This window comes from Apus apus, chromosome 11 (genome assembly GCF_020740795.1).
Source record: "Apus apus isolate bApuApu2 chromosome 11, bApuApu2.pri.cur, whole genome shotgun sequence".
NCBI classification, from domain to species: Eukaryota; Metazoa; Chordata; class Aves; order Apodiformes; family Apodidae; genus Apus; species Apus apus.
This window is the reverse complement of record NC_067292.1, coordinates 17,745,498-17,768,296: the sequence shown is the minus strand read 5'-3', so window position 1 is coordinate 17,768,296 and position 22,799 is coordinate 17,745,498. Positions and strand designations below refer to the sequence as shown.

The 22,799-nt window shown below is 40.0% G+C and overlaps 1 protein-coding gene and 1 long non-coding RNA gene across 4 annotated transcripts in view; one reads left to right on the top strand and one right to left on the bottom strand.

Moving 5' to 3' along the window:
• LOC127389023 (uncharacterized) overlaps positions 1–22,799 on the top strand; it is a 78,915-nt gene that overhangs the window by 6,611 nt on the left and 49,505 nt on the right. Inside the window, exon 2 of the long non-coding RNA XR_007890541.1 lies at positions 11,824–11,926. This is a non-coding gene — a long non-coding RNA (uncharacterized LOC127389023). The remainder of the gene's footprint in view (positions 1–11,823; positions 11,927–22,799) is intronic.
• SMPD3 (sphingomyelin phosphodiesterase 3) overlaps positions 2,951–22,799 on the bottom strand; it is a 94,356-nt gene continuing 74,507 nt past the window's right edge. For all 3 annotated transcript variants that reach the window (XM_051629080.1, XM_051629081.1, XM_051629082.1), the window contains exons 4-8: positions 16,394–16,549; positions 13,101–13,190; positions 12,212–12,275; positions 7,367–7,529; positions 2,951–5,953 (exon numbers count right to left, since the gene is read on the bottom strand). In XM_051629080.1, coding sequence (XP_051485040.1) covers positions 5,852–5,953; positions 7,367–7,529; positions 12,212–12,275; positions 13,101–13,190; positions 16,394–16,549 — 575 coding nt within the window. In that variant the 3' untranslated portion in view covers positions 2,951–5,851. The remainder of the gene's footprint in view (positions 5,954–7,366; positions 7,530–12,211; positions 12,276–13,100; positions 13,191–16,393; positions 16,550–22,799) is intronic.

Sequence of the window (22,799 nt, the reverse complement as noted above, 5' to 3'; positions counted from 1 at the left end):
AATTCAGCAGCACTCTGAGCAGGAATTTCAGTGGGATAGGGAGGGTTGTATTTTAATAGGTGCTTTGCCAAGAGAATCTGTACGGTAGCCAGAGGCAGATGGCATTGCAGCTACAGTGCTGGCCAGCAGGCAGCTGTAGGCACGAGTTCATAATGAACTATACTACAGCTCCTGGGGCAGAGGGAGCAGAAAGAAGTTTCAGTTTTCTATACCTGTTCTTCTTAGTTAAATGTTTGGAAGATGCAGACTGCATAAGAAGTAATTGTGTTTTACTGTATGCTTCTATAGCAGTTTCCAAGCCACTCACAGAATGCAAACTGCAACATTAGAAAAATAGATCAGGTATGGCAGGAGAGGCACGTACTAGAGGTCCACCACTGGAACAGGAAGTTAGTCAAAGTGCAGGGCTGTGGCAGCATCAGAATACAAACCAAAATCACCTGTGCAGCAGTGGAGAAGGCTGCACTCTTTGAAAACTGAGGGGGGTACATTTGTGTAGAGGGATGTCTGAGAGCAGTAGAGGCCACAGTTGAGGGTATGTTAAAAGCACCTATTTCTTTCACCTCTTACTATCTGCAGATTCACTAGAGCAGGCATAGCATAGTGAGACCAATCTGGCCCTTTGAGCCAGATTTCAGTTAGTGCTGTCAGATTCCACATCACAAAACCGGAAAAAGTGAACTGCACAGAATCATTTGAGCCTTGAAATTTTATTACCTTGTTTGCATCAACCAGTTATTCCTTTCAGCACCAATAAAAGACAAAAACCCCTCCCTATTGTTCAAAATACCTTATTTCTATCAGGTCTGAGATTGTGGTTTTCTTGCAGGCAAAGAAACCAATGAAAATATTTAAATTTTTATTTTTTAAATACATTTATAACAAAATGTCAGAAGGTGTGTGCTTACCATATAAAAACATTAGGTTCCAGAAGGATACAATACCGAAAAATCATTGAAATAAAAAAGGTTATTCTTCTTATAGGACTTCTAAACCTCAGCAATAATACAAGTCTTTAAAAGCATCAAGATTGTATTTTAAACAAGATGGCATGGAAAAATGAGACATTCAGTAACAATTAGAGAGGTGATTTGTCCCCCTGTACTCAGCACTGGTGAGGCCACATCTGGAGTATTGTGTCCAGTTTTGGGCACCTCAATTCAAGACAGATATTGAGGTGCTGGAGCAAGTACAGAGGAGGGCAATGAAGCTGGTGAAGGGCCTAGAGAATAAATCTTTATGAAGAATGCTTGAAGGAGCTGGGAATGTTTAGTTTGAGAAAGAGGAGGCTGAGGGGAGACCGCATCAGTCTGTACAACTACCTGAAAGGTCATTGTAGAGAGGTTGGTGCTGGTCTCTTCACAGGTAATTAGCAACAGAACAAGAGGGAATGGCTTCAAGCTGCAACAGGGTAGGTTTAGACTGGACATTAGGAAACATTTATTCACAGCAAGAATGGTTAGATGCTGGAATAGGCTGCCCAGGGAGGTGGTTGAGTCACCATCCCTAGATCTGTTTAAGGGTTGTTTGGATGTGGTGTTGGTGAATATGGTTTAGGGGAGAACTTTGTAGAGTAGGGATGATGGTTGGACTCGGTGATCGCAAGGGTTTTTTCTAACCTGAATAGTTCTGTGATTCTAATTTGATCCTCATTGTCATGGATGATAAAATTGGGAGTTTTTCAAAGTGCTTGAATTGTATTTCTGTCCTCATCCTATAGTGCCAGGAGGAGGTAAAAATGCTTCATTTCTGAGCTGATGATATGTGCTGATACTGATGTGCTGCTGTGTGATTCCAGGGCAGCTCAGAGACCAAACTGGGACAGTCAGATCTGTTTAATCTGGACCACCAAACGAAGGCCATTTAAAAGAAGTAATTTCTTATTGGAATTCTGAGTTCCTTAAATCTTACTGTCTTACCCAACAAGTAGGACTGAGGGGCTCGCTAGACTAGCTGGCACTATTTCTGGGACAAAGCCTTGCCATAATACTGGCACAAGATGGGTAAACGTGTCACAACAGACAGCTTTCTCAGGGGTTTTCTCTCCAGCAGGCCATGCCTCAGCAGGCTGCAGGCTTCTCTTGGCACCCATGTGTGGTGCAGGTTGCTTGGTTGCTTTAGACAGCCTCTATTAAGCATCCAGTTTGGGATGGAATAAAACTAGCTTGCCACGACTTCAGCTAGTTATAGTAAATGCTTTTTCACATAGCAGGAAGCTGTATGCTAGGCAGTGCTGCCCTGTTCCTCAGATGCTGAGCTGTGGTGCAAAGCAGGTGGATCACATATCCCTTGGACAAACAGTGCAGAGATTAACTGGATCTGAATGTGCCCATGAGGCTACATACTGTTTTCTGTAGGTTGTATTTTTGAAGTGATCTAAAGGTACCAACTTTGTAAGGACCTGACATCTTTGAAACTTCTGGAATTTGTTAGTTTTTGGCTGTCCTCATTTGTGTCATTAGTTTGCTTGTTCTAGAAGTGCAGTTGTAAAATGCAAATTGAACATGAGAAACAGAAGATGTGACCTAGCTTTTATAAAAACATGACACTTCATTAGCAGTATCCCTGTTGAGTGGCAGTTATTAAACTAAGAAAAGTATTATCGCCCACTTCTTGAAGATACCTGAAATTCCTGTACAAAGTGGGTTAAGCATAGTAAATTTAATGCAAATTTCATATAAATAACATTGTACTAATAAATTGGGTCATGCTATCCTTAAGCAAAGTGGGATTGACATCTGAAAAAGTCATCCAGGGTTTCATTTCCTGTGTGTGTGTCCTGCCACCCTCCCCCCTTTTTAAAAAAATGCATATTCTATTACATTGTATCTGTCTAAGGCTTGTAATGATCAATATCCTGCCAGAACAGGCATTGTCTGAGAGACATTTTTTGTGAGGCTGTATGTGGAACTGTGGTAGCAGATAATGTAGACAAAACTCCTTTTTCTCCAGGACATTACTCTTCTGCAAAGGAAAGCCTGTTGGTTACAGTTTGGTACATATGCTCCCTGACTCCTGCAAGCATACCAAGGCATCAGAAGGCACGGGATCAATGCAAAAATAGCAAGGAGCATCTCTGCTGTGGTGCCACAATGCTGTACCTCCCAGCATCACTCTCTTGCAGTTAGATCCTTAAGACAGTATATTAGTAAGAACTACCTAGACTGATTAAGTGTATGTGTAGTGTTTAAAGCGAACATTTTACAACTATCCATTCCTTGATCACTGAGAAATTAAGACCATCAAAATCTAAAACAGTTTACTTCAAATTTGAAAAAAATATTTCTCAGCGTATCTCAAAAAGTTGACAAAAGTGCCTGGTTTTTAGTCAGCATAAAGCCACAGAACTAATTTAGAAGTAATTTATACCATGTAGGTTTTACTGTAAATGTAACAGTGGTTGGCAGTAGTTTTATGATCATATCCCACACAGTGTCAAATCCAGCTCCTGCAACTGATACTTACTGAAGTTGATATCAAATTGTAATTTACATTGTTAGGAAAGCTGTTAAAAATACTGTACCTTATATTTAATCTTACTACTGAGAAATAGCTGTTGGACAGCTCACAAATTGCTACTGATACTGTTTGGGTTTTTAAAAAAGGTTAATAAAATACAAGCAAGGTAGAAAATAGGATTAAAAGCATTGATTTGGGGACAAGTCTTTCTGAATTGGGTGGAGAGATAAGAAAAACACATTGCACATACGTGCATCCTCTGTATAAAGAGAAACATACAAAGTGGGAAACTGGTGGTGCCCTCAGATAGTACACTACAGTCCCTGATGCTATAAACTTGAATTCCTAATTTTATCAAAAAGGGAAATTGAGTCTGGTTCCATTTTTATTCTCCATGGGTTATGCCTGCAGCCTACCCTGTGGTTTGGCACTGTCCACTTTTAAGAGGCAGTCTCAGCTGAAGGGATGCCAGGACTGGAAAATGAGGCATAAAATGTGTCAAGACCAGGTGCAGTGGGAGAGCGTGAGAAGTGGCCTACACCTACTTGGAATTAGCCAATACTGTGAGTCCAGAACTTTTATGAGTTTTCTCTACTTGCAAAATCAGGCTGATATAACTAGAAGTTCTCTGTTTACTGTAGATAATTAAGCCAGTTGCAGAGGCTGTACAGACAGGGATTTCTAGTTTAAATCTATTTTGATTTAGCTCAAACTCACTCCTAGCAGATGTAAGCCAAACTAAAACAAGGGCATCTTCAGGAGTTTGTGGCCAGTGTAATTAAAACAGTTCACTTAATGTAATAAGGAAGTATTAGATTGACTTCTTTTTTTAACATAGGGAATTTGCAGTGTAATCAGAAATAGTTTCTTCTGCCTACTTCCTGTTCAATTTTCATGCTAAGTAGAGATTAACACGCAAGGGGTCTCATTGTTTTCCCAGCAACACAAACTCTTCTGAATTTAAATCCTTTTAAAAATGCCAAGTCTCATTATAAACCTCATTCCCAGCTTTTCATTTTTGTTTAGGTTACAGAGGCTGGGTAGGTCAGGCCATGCGGAAAAGGTGGCAGAGTGGAGCCCCACATTTAAAGAGCTGCAGTGGAAAGAAGATAGAAATTAGATGGCAAGACCTCTATTGAAGTCTGAGCGCGTAACAAATGGAGAATTGTCTCACAGACATAAACCCTCTGCCCGTGGGAAGTAGTTACCCAAGGCTGAGAGCCACAGGTCTATTCTCCAGTAGCTAGCCATGCCACACTCTCCCTTCAAGTGTACCGATTCCTTTGGAAAATTGCTAGGTTATCCTGCCTTACCAATCATACACTGTTCTACACTTTTTTCCCCAAAATGTCACTGACATTTAGTTTATATCTAGCATGCATTTTACAAGCTATTTCCCACTTACTCTTTCTAGCTAAGGCAGAATGTGGGCTCTGGTGTTACCAATGGTACTACAGGAATCTATTCACTCTACTGTAACATACATGTCATCCCATACCATGATTCAGAACTGCACCGTGTATAGGAAAGAAAGAAAGAAAGAAAAGACATTTCAGGGGACCTATGCTGCTGTTTAAGGGAATAAGTTGCGCTTAGAAAACTAAAGGCCCAATTCTGCAGTAATTATTCAGAAAAAAACACTTCATAATTTCATAGGGAACACAGTTGGAATAAGGGTAGAACCGTGTTCTTAAAGTCTTAATTCCAAATACTGTTAACTGTCCTTAAATTGGATAGGAAGATACTGGTCTGCAAATTGAAGGGAGTTGTTTGTTTTAGGTTTATCCTTAATGACAGAAAGTTTGCCAGTCCCAGAATGCCTTGCTTTGGCTGGTATTGGATTTTTGAACTCACTTCCATTCTGATATTCCCCATGGTATCTTACTACTTTATCTCAGAGTGGCATGCAGTGCGGGCGCATGCTACTGATGCAAGCACGCTACTACAACTTTAACAGGCTAAAAAAAAGAAAAAAAGCTTTAGCTTCTTAGTTATACAAAGAAATTATGCAAAAAAACCATTGAGCAGCACTACTCACAGACTAATTACAAACTAAATTGTGCTATATATTAGTATAAAAACATGTTTTAGTAAGAATGGCACTGGTTCAGAAGGAATTAGGACTTCCATCTTGGTTCCGTTCGGTCCACAGTGAAAGCATTGGAGTAGAGGCCTGCCCTGTTGCCTGAGCAACTTGTGACAGTGGCTTTTGGCCAAAACCCCTTCAATTTCTTCCCTTTTCATATCCGCCATCATTGGAACATTCTGGAAGTAGCTGGGTCAGGTCTGGTCATCTTTCCTAACGTGGCACCAGAATAGTTCGTTCTATCCTCTGATATTTTTTTAATATCATTAACACTTCCCTCTTCTCATCTCTCAAAGCTGGTCAGTTTTAAGGGTCATCTTCTCCTGTAGACACCATGAGACGCATTGCTACTGGTAGGTGGTCTGTCAAGCCTGCTAACTGGGTAATGAAGCTGAACTCTTCCACCTCCTGCATAAGGAAAACAAAAGACAGAAGGAATTGGAAAACTTAGCTGTGATACCACAAGCTAGAACTTGGTTTTTATGCCTCTCTTTAGTTTGCTTTGAACTACCATACTGTATTAGTAGATGTATGGGACTAGTCTAGCTTGGCTGGGCTGATAGTAATCCATCTGCCACACCGGGTATGTCAGTGTGGTGCAGTTGATGAGGAGAACCATTTATTTGATACACAGTTTGAACTAGTCTGGGTGAAATTTGTTGTATCCTTTCTTCTTACAGTAGCATCTGTGTTGCTGCAGGCAGACTTGGCTGTAGTGCTGCGGGAGGTAATCATGTGCCTGAGGAGGCACACTTGGGAGGAGAGGCTGGCTGCATGCAGCTAAAAAGGAAGCCTGCCTTCATTAGATGGAGGGGTTAACTTCATGGACTTAAGGTGATTTGGAGCCCTGCTTCTGGCCTCTCTGAATTCCAGCCTTTGTTCTGGCCATATTTTTCATAGGACCAGATGAAAGTTCGGTTGGAAATGCTGTTTGCTTCTCAGCTTCTGAAAGCTGGACGGAGCAACTTTTTTGCTCACTTGATACAATGTAGTTGTCCCCTCCTGTGGTCGAGGTGCTTACTTTGGGCATCGCTTGCAAGAAGCACGGATGTATTTTGGTTCTCTTTTTGCTGACAGCAGGAGCCTTATCAAAGACCTAACCTGGATCAAACCTATTCAAATACTGATTTTGCTGCTGTTTGTGTGAAATCTAAGATAGGTGTACCACACAGATGCACGATGGGCATTTGTGCATCTGAAAGAGAAAGCCTTAAAATAATTGAGCTGTTAAGTTGCTGTGTCCACAGAGTGCACAGATTGAGGTCTCATGCACTAACATATGCTGAACTGCTCTATTGCCTGCTCTTCTGCAGCAGCTGCAATGGAGTATGTTAAATAAGTCTGAACTAGTTTCTGATTTTCATAAGGTCCTACACCAGGAAGCAGACAGTGCACTTCAAGTTCTTAGTCTGGCTAGCCTGTGTCAACTTCTGCCTCTGTATCACAAACTTGTAACTTAGGTAGGTTTTCATAGGCATAATAAAACAACATCCAGACACTTGAAAAGATTAAAAAATATTTGGACTGCTGGATTGGAAAGCATCAGCCAAAACACTGAAGTCTGGCAAAGGTTTAAGGAATGGAAACATGGTGGGGGTTTTTTGTTTGTTTTTGAAGGTCAGTAGATCCCTAAACTCGTCTTAAATTTGTTTACGTAATAGGTTTTCAAACTTGGTACTTGCATGCAGTGGTAGAAAACAGGAAAGCAGCAGGTCCTGCCTGGAGTATGAATTGTTGGAACCCAAGCAGAACAGGCTGCAGTGCCATCCAGACAAGTCTGTTGTGTGAGTTACAGCTCTTTTTGTCAACTCTGAAACTCACCACTTTCCACTCCAGGTAGAGACCTTCTTCAGTATAGAGCATATAGTCAATCCTCCTCCCATTTCCTTTCAATGATGCCTTCCTCCCCTTTTGACTGGAACTGTGGTTCTTGGTGGTGGGAAAGACTAAGTATCCTTTCCTTCCTTCTTCACTTTCCAGCACCCTATTTGATTAAAGAACAAAACAGGTGCTTTAAATGTGTGCTCATCCCATCCTTTCATGCATTACGGTAGATTCCCTCCAGATCCCTGGTAAGGGAAATGGCTGTCCAAGAGCACTGTTAAACTTGTAAAGCACATCTTCTTCCAAACATATTTTCCAAGATGAGGCTGAACTAACTGCTGACAATGTCCTTAAAGTCTCAGAGCCAGTTTGGCATCACTGGTGCTGCCCTGGTGGACCTACCTTTTTAGCCAGGAGAATAGACATCTGAGAGGAGGACCTTGCCTGCCATCTGTACTTTACTGCAGCCCCTCCCCTGATTTCCAGTATTGCTGAATCTAGCAGAGGAGGAAACTGTTTTATGGATTATGTTAGAACAAACCTGAGCACTTTGATACAGACCTCTGTGTTGGGATCAGAGCAATTCCTTCTGAAATTAAAACTGGCAGCTTTATGGACAGCGTATGGATGAGGAATGGTTTTCAGGAGTACTCATTTGGGCATGTGGTACTTGGTTCTGAGCATCAGGTTATTGCTTCCAGGACTCCAATCTCTTACTTCATTGATAATGACAGCCTATGTGATACTCTTCAGGCTTCTCTGCAGAGATGGACTCACTCAGCAGGTGTTAGTACAGCCCCTCTCTTCCACTGAGATTAACCAGCCCGTGATCATTTACAGAAGAAGTCAAAAGCAAGAATCAGTTTTCTATGCTTAAACCTGAACAGTAGGTTTTATACAGAAGGCTATTAAAGGCCCTGAACAACTTGATCTAACTTTGAAGTTAGCCCTGCTTTGAATATTACTTTGGACTGGATAACCCACAAATGTCCCTGTCACTCTGTTCTTATAATAATTCTGTGATCTGTATTGTTTCGCTGCTGTTTCGGATTTAAAAGGAAAACTGGTTGTATTCTATTTAAAAGATTTACCAAAGGAGTGCTAGAGGCAGCAGACACTCCTGTGCATGCAAGAGAAGCTGCACATGGTTACTGCATGTGTAGGGTGTTATGCAGACAGTTATTAAGTGCAATTGCTGCTGGTTTGCATGATAACCGTGTGAGCAGAGAGGGACAGATTAGGTTATGGTTTTGTTGTCTGGCACAAAACATAAACTACTTTCAAAACCACCTCCTTGGAAGTAATTTTCCTTTACTTACCTGCCAAAACCTGAGCTCAAGGTTCTGTGGTTTCTTTTGAAAGAGTTGATTACACCATTAAGCTACATCATCAACTGTCACAGGAGAAACACTGAGCCATGAGCTTCGGTCCTAGCAGGTACAAAGCCTTTAATTTCACCTTGGGATAAAATATTTTTGATCACCCGGATTTTAAGACTGGACTTTGGATGGGTTTCATGGAGTTGGGCATAGGTTTTTTGGGTTTTTTTTAATGCATGCATGCTTGTGAGGGTACAGAATGAAGGAAAACCAAGAGACAAAACACCAGACTTTCATAATGTATTTTAATGTTTTAGATTCAAATTGTTTCTTTGTCAAATTTTGTCTCTTTGCAAGGATCTGAATTGCGGCAGAAGAGACACAGAACTTGCTGCAGTTGATTAGGTCTCAGTCGTGTCATAATCTGTAAATTTGGGTCAGGTAATACATACAGAAAACACTTGGAGTGCCTTCAAAAGATAACAGTGACAGCATGCTGGTCTTACTGTTATTTAAACAGAACTCCTAATGTTCTTTGGACTTGGTGAGGTACTGGAGGTTCTTAAGAGTTTATTGTAACCAGTTTATTACAGTCAGCTTCCTTTTATGTATTACTCAGTTTTAGACTGTCATCTAATAACCACTGTTAAATTAGCTTGTTGTTTGCACCCCATTTTGCAAGTTGATTCTCGAAGAGTTACTGCACATGGTTCACTTCCTGAATTTTTTTTTTCTAGGTTCAAGAAAACAAACTCTTTGATGGGGCTGACCTCTTTCAAAAATTGTATTTATATTTGGCAAAGCTAATTGAGTATCAAAGTAGAAGAAACTGCTGATTAACTTTGCAGTACTACTGCAAAAAAAAATAATCTTATTTGCATTAATTTAAAAAATTAATTTGTTCTAGCTTCAATTAAGTCCTTTTAAGAGTCTGTGAACACTGGGTATTCACTTAACCTGCACAACTGCTCATTGAAGAGAAATGTTAATTTCAAATACATGAGGAAAAAAAATGGTAAATGTGCATGCATCTGCTTCTGCCTAGAACCTGTACCGCTTTGTAGGCTGTGGTTTGCTGTTTGTCTCTACAGGACATAGACACAGGCACTGGACAGCTGGCTGTGCCATGCTAGTAATCAAATGCTAACAATTTAAGTGAACAGAATGAATCATGACCAGTTGCACAACTAAACCTGCATTTTGTCAGAATGGTGGTCTTAATTCATAGGACACAAAGAATGGGAGGATAAAAAGTAATCGGAACTTTATTTTTTTCCTGAAAGATCTGCAGTGCCAAATAACTGCAACATTTAAGTATGAAAATTCTGTCAGGCATGTCTCTGGCCCATGGTTTGTTTGCAGTGCTGACTGTAGCTGCCATGCACAGAGGACCACAAAGAGCAGTGTCTGTAAGGGAGCTCATTATAAAGCTTGAGGGACCATCTCTCAGGCAAGAAGCACCCAAGTTAAGGGAGACTTTTCTCACTGGTGTTGCAGCCTGTTGCCCAGAATTGTGAGCCACTGTCCAACAGTGGAGACTAGAAAAATGGGCATTTAGATCTTTTTTATTAGTGGTGCTGTAATGTGCTCTCTTGTGCCAGCCTGTATTCAGGGTTTACAGATGAAAATGGGCTGACTCCAGTGCTTTGCTTGAAGGTGACAATCATCTTTGTGAGATGAGACTGTGTGTGTGCATTTTGTGAAGCCTTGTGTGGCTTCCAGCACTGTGGCAGGGCCCAGATTGTTACATCAAGCTTATTAATTGTTCTATAATTATAAATGACTTGCTCATTATTTTTACCAAGTATATCCTTCTAGTCTGATGTTTTACGTATGCTGTACTTCACATGAAAGAGATATTTAAGAACTAGTTGTTCTGCTGCTTTTGTGGCCTAATTAGTTTAGTAATGTGAAGTACTTAATTTTATTTATAAACTAGAAGAGAGTGCTGATGAAGAAATAAATCTCTGGATAGCTTATATTTCTGTCTAATGGAGGGGGGTTTTCATCAGTTTAAGAGAATTACAATGTACTGCAGAAAACTGAAAGCCACCTCTAGTGGGCAGGAAGTCTTACGCATGCTCTGTTACCAACACTCAAGTATCTTTCAGTCATCCCATGCTGAGGTGCTGTGCATTCACACAGGTAGCAGAAGTAATACTCTTAAGTCTTTCATTCTTCATTTGATGGCTCTTTATCAGTCATGTGTTTGTCAGTGGGACTTAATTGCTGCAAACAACTAACTATTCAGGGAATACAAGAAATTACCCCAAAATTAATTTGGTGACTGTCTTAAAAGGCTGCTTGCAAACACAGGGGGCTTGGGCTTTTTTATTATATTTTAATTTGATTTTTGCTTGTTTAAGTTTTTTGGTTTTTGTAAGAGCTCCAAGCCTGCTATTGGAACCATGAAATGGAATGTTACACCCACATACAGATTTGCATTTACAAATTCGACTGTAGGGCCAAATTAACTTAACTTCTGCTTTCCAGAAATCCCTTGCACATGTACCACATTCCTGTTCTCCACACATGAATAGAAGTGCTGGGAATTTTGCAGGCTCTTGAATGCACAAAGCCTGCCTTGCTGTAACAAATCCTTATTCTGAACATAAACTCAACTCACAGCTTATGTCTAGAATTCAATCTCTTTGTTCAAAACTGATACAAAGAAGACTTGAAGGGACTGCCTCACCATTAACATGTAACTAAGTGTCCCTCTAAACCATGCAATGTACTGTACTTAGTAAAAATGGCCATATAAACTGTGCCAATATAATGTACCATTTCCACTGTGTATTAATGTCTTTCCAGTAGCATATTATTTGACAAACAGTACAGGTATTCTATACATTTATTTTGAAATTTCTGCAGGTTAAGTTTTTTTTTTTTCTCCCAAGTCCACTAGCCCAAACCAGAGATACCTGTTTCAATATCAAACACTCATTAAAAGTAATGCTGCAGTTGTATCACTGTTAGATATTAAGCCATATTCCTAGTTATGTCTGATGTGCTCTTTAATTCTTCTTTATATTTGTGAGCTTGATTTTTTAGGTGTGTTGAATTTGGCAAGCTTGATTTTTTTTTTTTTATTTGAAGAAAATAACATTTCCTTCTGCTTGTTCTCCTTTACAGAGCTGTGACCACAGGCCTGGCTGCCTGCAGAGACTTCCAGACAAGCTGCCTGCGTAACCTTTCCAGTAGTGCTTCGAGGTTCCTGTCCTGTGAGCCTGTCCAGGTAGGGCCAACTCTAGACACACAAAAACACTGACTGCAGTTGCTCTCATCTTTTCACCAGTGAAGCCAATTCTGTTAGGCTTTGAGAAGCAGAAACTTTTCCTTCCTCCTTTTTCCCTCTTCGCCAAGTATCCCTGAGTAAAAACTGTATTTGGGTTTGGTGGTGTTCTGTGGTTTTTTACAGTCCATAGAACAACCCTCAATTTATGAAATGTTAACTAGCAAGCAATGAACTGGCTTTTTAAAGAATTGTCTAAAGCATGTGGGAGGATTAGAAATTGCATACTTCTGTAGGTTATCTGGAGTGCACACTTCATCGTCATACAGTCCTTCAGGATCCAACAAGGTACCTGTGAACAGAAAGGGAGAAGTGACCATCCTAGCATACATCCTGGGTCTTGCCTCTCAGGAAGCTTCCAGGGACACAGGGATGTTGAAGACAGCAGCAGTGGGGGGGAGCAGGGACTGCTCTGACCAAGAGCACTTTGTGTTCACTTCTTCTGTCTCCAGATTTCTCTACTGCCTGCCACCTTTCTAAACATTGCCTCTGCCCTGCCAGTTGCTCAGCCCAAATAGACTTCGGTGTGGATTTTTTCTATTTTCTGCTACAAGAGTAAAGCCACATTATTAACAGTTCCATGTTCTTACCTTTAGTATCTTCACTGTTACAATTGCTCCTCTAGAGACAGTCTACTTCCTGATCTAAAACTTTACCAGATTAAACTGAGTTTCACCAGGTATTAATATCTTGGAGTTCTATGAAATCTTTAATAAGATGAACCCTACAAATTTGTAGTGTTGTTGAATTGCTTTGTTACATCCTGACTTAAGAGTATAGAACAGCAAATGGAACATTCTGATCAAAAGCTGCAGGCTTTCCCCCCCAAGTAATTTAAAGATTATTTAAAAAGTAGAATAGGTGTGGGAAGGCATTCAAGTAGCTTGACACATACATTCTAGAATGTGTACTGAAGTTTTGAGATCTCTGGTTCTTAATCATACTTCAACAAGACACTGTTAAGTTTATAAAATATACATTACAGAAATACCCCTTGTAAATATTTGGTCTTCACTGAGTTCTTACAGCCCATCAGCCTAACTGCCTGCTGCTTACAGTGCTGTGAGTGGGACAGATGAGTAGATGTTGACACAGCAACAGTTAGAGAAGGTCTTACCAATTGCCCATGGTTTATCCTCCCCAGGACCAATTCGACATGGGTCTTTGTAGTGTGTAAACAGAGAATGCTGTTGCTCCAGCTTGTCCTCTGTAGGGAAAAGAACAAGCCCAAGAAAAGGCACATCAGCTGTGTGCTGTAAACCTGTGGACAACCGTGTGTTCTGCCAGAAAGGCAAGTCCTCCTTTCTACTTGGTATATGTATACAGGGTGGACTGGAACAAGTTCAGTAGTAGCTTTACTGCACAGCAGTATCTTGTCTTCATCAGAAATTCCAACAAATGCTTTCTAATAACAATGCTTTCCTACACAGTCTTCCTCTGAAAGCCATTTTTTGGTAGTTACTAGCTGTAAATTGAAGGGAAGATTTTCCAACATATCTCCTTAGGCTGCCATTGACATTGCATTGCTTATACCACTGCAGAAGTGTTTAGATCACACAATGGAGAGCTGGACAGACAGCAGCAGTGTAAGGGACTGTTTGTGGGGGTATGTATACATCTCAGTAGGTTTGAAGATAAAAGGTTGTGCTTCACATGCTTTGGAAGAATTCACTGAATGTTTTCCAAGCTACAGCAGATAAGAGAAAGGACAGGCAATTGATAATCTCCTTGGAGTATTATCTGCAACATTAAAGCCATCTAAACATGAACAGAATGAGCTGTCTAAGATGGATTCAAATTTTGTCATTATTAATTTGCAACTGTGGCACTGATAGTGACCAGTCACAGCTGATGAGACTAACTTAACCTGACTGGAAGACTTTTATGCTAAAAGATTTAAAAACATAGTAGACTTTTACACAAGTCAGTCCAAAGCAACCTGACAGTAAGTAACTTCCTAATCATGTTTCCACTAAGTGTGGATTCACTGTATCAGTGTTGTCATAGTGTTCTGTAAAACTGGAGGGGAAAACTGAGCTACAGAAAATTTGTCATAAGCATAAGGTTGGTCGCTCATGGACCTGGAGACCTTTGAATACTGTCAATACATCTAAGAATAGAAGTTTGATATTCACTGAAACTTTTAATTACTCCCTGCATGGTTCTGTCAAGTGGGAAAGAATGCAGAAAATCATACACAGAATTACAGAAAGCTGATTATTACTTAAAAAAAAATAATCTTCAAATGTTCAATTCTCTGCAATGCTAACAAATGTCACTAAAACAATGAGTAATGTAAAAGTGGAGGCGAAAACTTTAAAATGCTTCATTAATTTTGCTTAGTGAATAAGGAAAGAAGGCAATCTAAAAATCAAAAATGAAATGGCCAGCTTAATTTCATTTTCCAGGCTGAGTGAATGTTAAAGGAGAGGGAGATGTAAATAAGCTGCAGAGATAGCAAAAATAAAATATTTTTCTATAACCTACTTTTCAATCCTCTTGGGTAGTGGTTGCAATATATACAACTATTATTTGCAAAAGCAAATCGTTGTTTTCATTTTACTTTAAAGGCAGCTCACAGCACCATTAATTATACTCTGTACTCCTTGTGCAAGTTGTTTAGCATGCCAGAACTTCTCAGGTAGAGAACACTGACCATATGTTGTGCCTCTCTTCCTGCAGCACAGCCCCATTCACTTTCCATTTGCGAGCTGAATGGGCAGCCTCTCCTTTGGTGTGCAGCAGATTGTTTATTTCTTTGATGGACATCTTTGCCTCCAGGCCACTCCATCCATCCAACAATATTGGAAGTGGAACAGTCAAATCACAGCAGATGTGTCCATTTGAGCCCCCAGCTTCTGTCTCCCTTCACTGGGCCTGCTGTTATTGCCTCCTCACCCTGTGTAGCAGCTTGGCTCACTGAAGACTTATTGCTGACCACATTTCTTCCCTCCTTCCCTAAAAACTCAATACCACTGCTCCTGTTTTGTTTTATCCTAATACATGTTTGTTAACTACAGTGTTCTGGAGCCATTACCATTTCTGTTCACCTCCACAGTGCATAATGGGTTCTTCTACCAGTCAGAGCACTTGCAAGCAGCTTCTCTGACCATTCTGAGTTTACTTGGGATTGTATAGTTGTGACTGATTCTTTTTTTGTGCATATGAACTAGAAACAACAGAAGGACTGTGCTTTGGGATGATGGTCTTATCTCCAGCTTTGCTAAAAATCTTCCAGGTGTCTGATACAAGTAACGACATTAGAGAATCCTAGTTATTCCTGAGATCAGACAAGGCTTGCTTTTTGTTTGTTAAAATTATTTTTTGTATAGTTGTAGCTCTCAGCTTCAGTTACCCAGGCTTCTTATGAAGGCTACAGAATTCACCAATTGCTGTGTTAATCCACAAACTCGGGTCTGACTTGCTGAATCCCACTTCGAATGCTGCAGCCTGAGCTCACCTCTACACTGCACATCTCCCTGGCAACTCAGCACAGACGCAATCCCTGTGACCAACCCCCCTCTTGCTCTTTGTGTCTCAGTACTTCACTTTTGGCCCAGTCATGCAGAAGAGCTTGATGCCCTCAGCCTTGCAGGAGGCTGGTGCTGGGCACTGCTGAGCCTTTTGCCAGCTCCCAACCAGCAGTCGATTGCCCTCCTGTAAAGCCAGCAAGGAGGGAGCTCTGCTGGATGCCTGAGCTGGACCGAGTGGGAAGGCAGAGGGGATACACAGACCCAATGTTCTGCACTCTGTGGTGGCACTTTAACTGTTAACAGACCATAATATTTAGGTTTGGAAAAGGCTACCATCTCAGTGAACTCACCCTCTGTTAATTATGGTTTTGTGGAGTTCTTTTTTTAGTATCCTCATCATCCAAATATATAAAAACAAATTTAAAATTTATTAAAATTAAAACCCTGAAGTACACAGCATTGGTTATTTTTTTCTCAGGACTGATGAAGCAATGTTTAGTTCTCTTTGCATCATTAATCTGCTATGTCTGTGTATAAGCACTATCAAATTATTTTTACTGCATCACTTCACTGTTTCTCTAGAGAAATTCCATAACATACATGTTTTTCATAAGTAACTAAACTTCTGGGACATTAGGTGAATACCTCATTCAAGTAAAGTTAAACCACTGGATCTGTCCAAATTATTGACTGCAAGTCATATTATAGAGGTCTGTGCCTCATAAAAAACATAATGCTTAATAATTAAACTCAGCAGAGCTCTTAAGTGTGAGCTGCGCTCTAGGCTACTGTTTTTTTAGAAGATTCTGTAGCAATTAAATTATCCCTTGCAAAAGCCAGTCACAACTTAGCATACTGCTGTGGCCCACAGGAACAAGAACTTTCCCATTCCTTTTTGCAATACATAGACACCAGAAAAAGGAAAAGCTTGTCTTACCAGAGGAGCAGTTATCAAAGTTGAGATCTCCACAGATGACATCAAAAGCCACCAGCTCCTCTGGATTGGCTGTACTGGAGGAGGAGGTAGATTTTCTGAATTCAGACAGCCAATCTTGAAGCATATCCAGTTGCTCACATCGAACAGTAGTATCTCCTATAGCAAACAAATAATCAAAACAAGAAATAAGAGCTCCTTTTAGCATGTTACTCTGCCACATACCAGTTGCTAAGCTACTGCTAGACACCTTGAGAAGAAGGGTGCAAGATAAAAAATGCTGTGGCTAATAGCATACTCAGTACATGGTGCATAGCCCATTACGTCATTCATTAGGAATCACACTTTTTGATGAGTTAAATATCTTGCTCTGGAACAAAGGACACTAGGCACATCTGAAGAAATAATAAGACAAAGCATATGAGCTGCAGACAACCAGCCAAAGTGATGTTGTTTCCAGCCACAGGAGCAGGATGATCTGATGTACTATATTCATAATGAGGAGTTCAGAGTGAAAATTCTACTTTGGACAAAACTGGACAGCATGTTCTGGGGTAAATCACTTGATCTTGCTTTGCTTTGCTTTATATTTTTTAAAAATGAAGAATGCCTAAACTGGAAGTGTTTTTTTGTATTTTTAAAGGTATGTGTAGATACAGGTTTAGGTAGGCAGTACTTGAGAAATAAAGAACCAGATCATTTTCACCAGTTCTAGGGAAGTTAACCTATGCTACATGTGCTAAGGATGTCCCTCCCTTTTATAGGAGTGATCTGAAAAGATTGAGACTATTTGGTCTCAACCAATCTGAAACCATCTGACACATAAAACAGCTCTGTAATTTTAGCAACTAACCACACAATTTGAAGTACATTAGGTGACATGAAGTCTAAGAAGAAATTAATGGCTGTCTTAAAATGATTTCAGCAAAAGCCTGATGTAAGGAAAGGAGCTGGAAGAGATGTATTCTAGAAATAGTTGTTTATCCCACATTGTCTTTCCTTTACTTTGTTTTTTCACTGTATCTATAGTTAACAGTTATCATTTCAAATCTGAAATAGGCAAAATTATATGTCAAATCAGAACAACATTACAAACCTACAGATTCTAGTTAGGTGATGAGGTTCACAGAGTACCATAATCAAACAGCCTGACACAAATACAGACCTTGTATTCTTGGGAAAACCCCTTCCTACAACAGCACAAGCAAGCCCTACAGTGATAGGCAAAATCACAAGAAATAGGTCACGTGGAATAAGTACAGCCTGGAGCAGGTGACACTAGCCACAAAAGGTGTGCGTGACTAACATACACATTCTTCTTAACTAAAGATACAGATAAAATTACAGATTGAAAGAAAGCATGAGCTTGAAAGGGACCTCTGGAGATCATCTAGTCCAACTCCCTTGCTCACGCAGGGTCACCTACAGCAGGTTGCTCAGGACTGTGTCCAGTCAGGCTTTGTGGTGGGAGACTCCATAACCTTTGGGTAAAAAAAAAATTAAATGGCATTTCTTGCATTTCAGTGTGTGCCCATTGTGTCTCATCCCATCACTGGGCTCTAGTGAGGACAGTCTGCCTCCATTTTCCTTACACCCTCCCAGCAGGTATTTATGCACTTTGATAAGGACCTTCCTCAGCCTCCTCAAGCTAAACAAGTCACAGCTTTCTCATTTCTTATTCAAATTCAGGGTCTTTCCTCCTTTTGCAGCATCTGAATCTTTCTATCCCGTCTCCTTGGGCCAGTGCTGTCTTCTGACTGTGACACCTGCCTTTGTTTCCTCATAACATGAACTTTTAAGCATGGTGCTTGTTGATAAGACTGAAGGAATGTCTTGCTCCGCACAAAGACCTGATTGTGCAAATTGCTTCACTCTCACAGACTGCCTTTTACATCCCTGACCTGTCAGACTTTTTCTGTATTTTCTGTGGATTATCCATCTAGCATGACTTCACTAAGATGAGTGATATAATACTGCAGCCATTACCATCTAGGCATAAAATTCAGGCAGCAACCTGTCACAGACCAGTGTGAAGAATGTAGCAAACCCACTTAACAGAAACATAAAAAGGAAACATTCTCCAAAACACAAAACTCTTGAAAAAAACAAAAGACACAGGCAAAAATGTTTTAAGAGGATATTGTGAGAGGTGTCTGGTAATATGTATTGCTGTTATTAAAAAAGCATCAACTACATAGTGACATAGATCTCTCTTTATAAGAATGCTGAGCTTTTGTAGCAGGAATATACACCAGAAAACCTCAGGGCTGTACAGAAAAATAGTAGCCTTAGAACTCTAGAAAGAGGAAACTTCAATTTTTTAAAAAAACAACTTGTAGAACTTTTGGTAGTCTGGCATCTCTGATTATCCCCACTAGAGGTCATAGAAGTAATTGCACTTAAGTGCATGTGGAGTGTGTGCAATGAAGTGAGCTACATTTCCATGACCAAAAAAATGGGATCCTTTAATGTGACTTAAATATAACTTTTCTGAGATTTCTATTAAACTGCCCAGTGTCCAGCTTCCTGCAGCTACACAGCAGGTAGTGCATGTGTCTGTATGCAAAAGTTACTAGTGAGACTCAGTCTTACCTGCTCCCAATGATCAAAAGCTTTGAAGATAAAGATAACTGAATTATTGAGACACCTAAGTAGAGAAGAAGCCAAACCTGAATCTAGAACAATTAGGGGAGCAGACATTTCAGAAACTGCTGTTAAAATTGTATAGCATCAGTAAATATTAAAAGAGGACTACACAGTAACTCCATCCTAACACTAGCATTCAACTTCTCCCAGCTTTCAGCTGTAATTAAACATTCAGATAGAGTCATTGATCTGATTGACTGCCACCAGTGATTAACCAGAGCATACAGATTTGTGCTAATTGCTCTACACTTTTTCTCAGTAACTGGCCTGGAAAAATGCAAATAATTGTGTTGGGCCTGGTTCCTGCAGTCAGCATTTCTGAATTCTTTGTAATTTCCCTTCAGCTTCAGATTTTGTGGGACATGAAAGGGTAATGTGGGAAACCTCTGACAGCATAAATAAATACTTAATCTTTGTTCATTATAGGATAATCATACATGCCCTTTCCATTAACTTTGGAAATGCTTCAGTGAAGTCCTGGCTAGAGTTAGAACTGCAGATAGGTACTATCCACTGAGGAAGACTATTTTGTCCTGCTCTGAAAGATGTCAGAAGGAGCACGGTGGTGGATGAACAAAGCAGCCGACAGGCCTAGTCAGAGGAAATTAAAAGATGCAGTGGAGGTTTTTGAAACCAGAATTCTCAGCACTCATAAGCACTATGCCTGGGGAAGATGAGCAAAACCAGCATGTAAAGTATAGGATGTAAAGTCTAGTCAAAAGGAAAAATTGTTTCCAAGTCACAATCAAAAGCTTCAGTTCAGCCATAAGACAGCAGTGTCATATCTGACTGTATGACAGATCAAACAGACCCCTACACTTTTAACATGCTTAATCCAGGATAGGCTGAGAATACCAAGTCAATAATATAAAAACAAACCAACCAAAACAACAAAAAGCCCCTTTTATTCTTCTGGGTTACTTTTCAGCTAGGTCAGGTCCCAAGGCAAGTGCAGCACAGCCCACGACAGCTGTGTCAGCACAACTGAGAGGAGGGGGCAAGGGCAGGCTGCCACAGTGGGGATGCACCAGCTTTGCTATTTCAGGAACATGCAGAATCACTGCCTGAGGATGCTTAGCACTGAAGTTACTCCTGATTGCAGAGTCAATTTCAAACACAGAGGAATCTCTCTCCGTTCTGAGCTGAGTGATGCTTAAACTGTAGGCTTGAAGAACCTGAAACTGGTGCTAGAGAAGTGCTTGTTGCCAGCACCTGTACAGCTAATGACTAGATACTAAATGCAAAACAGGGACATGAACAAAGTTATGAGATACCATCCATCATGCAGCATCATCTGGACCTGGGCTGCAGTAGCTTGAGGCCTACTCCCTTTTGATGATTTGGTGGAGTGTCTTGACAGGCATGGCTCAAAGAGCTTTGGGAGGTTGGTAGATTCTAGGCAGCAAAACCTGTCCAGAACATTAATCACTGGCTAACAGTCATAAAAGAACCACGTAAATGTAACAGCCCTTGGAAAATAATTACACTCAAGTCTCATCAAAGGATCCCTTCATCTGTCACTGAAACGCATCTGTTCTACAGCCTAGTGCCTCACAGCACCATTAGGTAATAGGTAGAGAACTGACAGGATAAACTACAATTAATCTTAAGTTTTACTGAAGAAGGGTGAATGTCAGGCCTGAAAAAATAGTAATTGGTCAGAACAGAGTTGAGCCAGCACATCTCTTCATCAGCATTAGTAGTGTGTCACTAACCATAACCGGTTGGATCCCTTCGTTTAATTCTCATAAAGTAACAGAACTGTCAAGTTGAAGTTTATAAGTCCTAGAAAGGAAGGCAAATTGCACTTAGCCATGTATGAAAAGATTATTTAAATGGCTAACCTTTTAAAAAGTGCTTCTATTTATAGATACAATATCTTTACATTATTGAACTGTTTTTTGGATAATTTCTTAAATGTGTGAAATGTTATTAATCAGATGATAACAATGCAGAAACCACAGCTCTGAAAAACTTACAAACTTTAGTTTTCCATTACATAAACTAATAGGGTGTGTCAAAGGAGACTTAAACTTTTTAATCATTGTCTGCTCTATTTGAAGGTAGTTCGAACCAGAAAAGCCTAAAAATATGGAGCAAGAATATAAGTAGGAAAATGAAAAGTTGCATTTTACCCTTGAAGAAGCTTTAGGATAACTTTGAAAATAGAACGTTACCTCCCCATTCTACTTCCCTCTCCCATCTTCCTCTTTAAAATATTACAGATTTCACAATGTTGTTATCAAAGACTAAGTGAGAATACATTACTAGGTAGTAGAAAGGAACAGGACTAAAAATGGAGGTTTATAACTTAAACTAGAATGAGCAGTGAATCTCAGCTCCACACCTGCAGTCTCACAGTATTACCATAATTCCAGAATTAAAAATAGAAAACCAGAGAAGGACGTTACATTGTTAAAATGTAGCTGAAAAATTCATGAATCTTCTTTAGAAATACCTAGTCTCTCTAATGCACTTCAGGGACTGGCAGTTTTGTTCCCAAGTCTGTGTCTCTGCAACTGAAGCACTGACAAAGTAGGATGAATGCTGGCTGCCTGAGTGGGCTACCCCTGACATGCTGCAGCGCAGAGGTTCACAGTTCCACCATCTATCCGTTTCTCATACATTACTGCCTTGCCTCTGTCTGCTGTGTACATGCAGTCTGCAGGCAGCCTAGGGGGGCTATATCCTGCTCTCCAGTTCTCAGGAGCACAAGAATTGCAGTTGAATCAAGTAAAACCAAGGATATCCACCCCTCTGGCTAAAGTAAATTCTGATGTTATACAAAATAAAGGTTTGGAGATTTGGCTTTTTATTTTATTACTATGACTACTTTGAGCAGGTGTAGTAATAATTAAGAATTCCTAGTTTTGATGCAAAAGATTGGAGAGATACATGGAAAATTTTCCATAGACATCTCCAAGAATTTAAAGTATGTCAGTTTTAATTGATTAGTGTAGAGGCAAACAGCTAAAATGAAGAAGTGTCCTGATTTCAAACTGTATGCATCAGAACACTAAAAATGGAATAAAACAACCTAAAGATACTAACTTTTCTTCCCCTTGCTTTCTGGACTTGGTTGTGAAGGGGAGATAATGCTACCCATTCTACTTCAGTATTGTTCTGAATATTAATATTAAAAGGAGAGCTGAGTGTTTGGATACTAGAATTAAAAAAAGGCCCTAGGAGGCCACAAAATGATTGAGGAGGAGAAGGCTCTACCACAACCTGACAGAAATTCTAGTCTGGTCATGGGAAGCAGTGGAGTCCACATATCTCATTAGCACAGAAATCTGCTATTCAGGTACATCTCATTCTTTTTTAAAGGTAATTCAGTTAAAATTATTTAGAAAAAGCCTTCCACACCCTACTAAGAGTTTTTGCATTTTATTTATCTCTAATGACCTTGGAAAATATTATTCTATGAAACAAAGGACATAGGACACATGCTGTGCAGTGCTCTAGTAAATGCAGTAGAGAAACTGCTTTTAAACATGACCAAAAGAATTTTTCAATGACTGTATTAGCTTGCTAGCCATTTACACCTAAAATCTGAGGTCAAAAAACAAAATTTGGGCTTATTCCAGCTGCTGATTTCTGATGAAAAACCCATGCCCTACTTACGTACAAAGAAATCTTAGTTTATATGCTGATACTTCCAGTTGTTAAATGCTGCTGAGTAATGATGATAGTAATGTATTTGCTAAAATAACAGTATTTGGTTAAGAGGGAGCAAAGAGAAGAAAAGTGCTTAACAGCTATT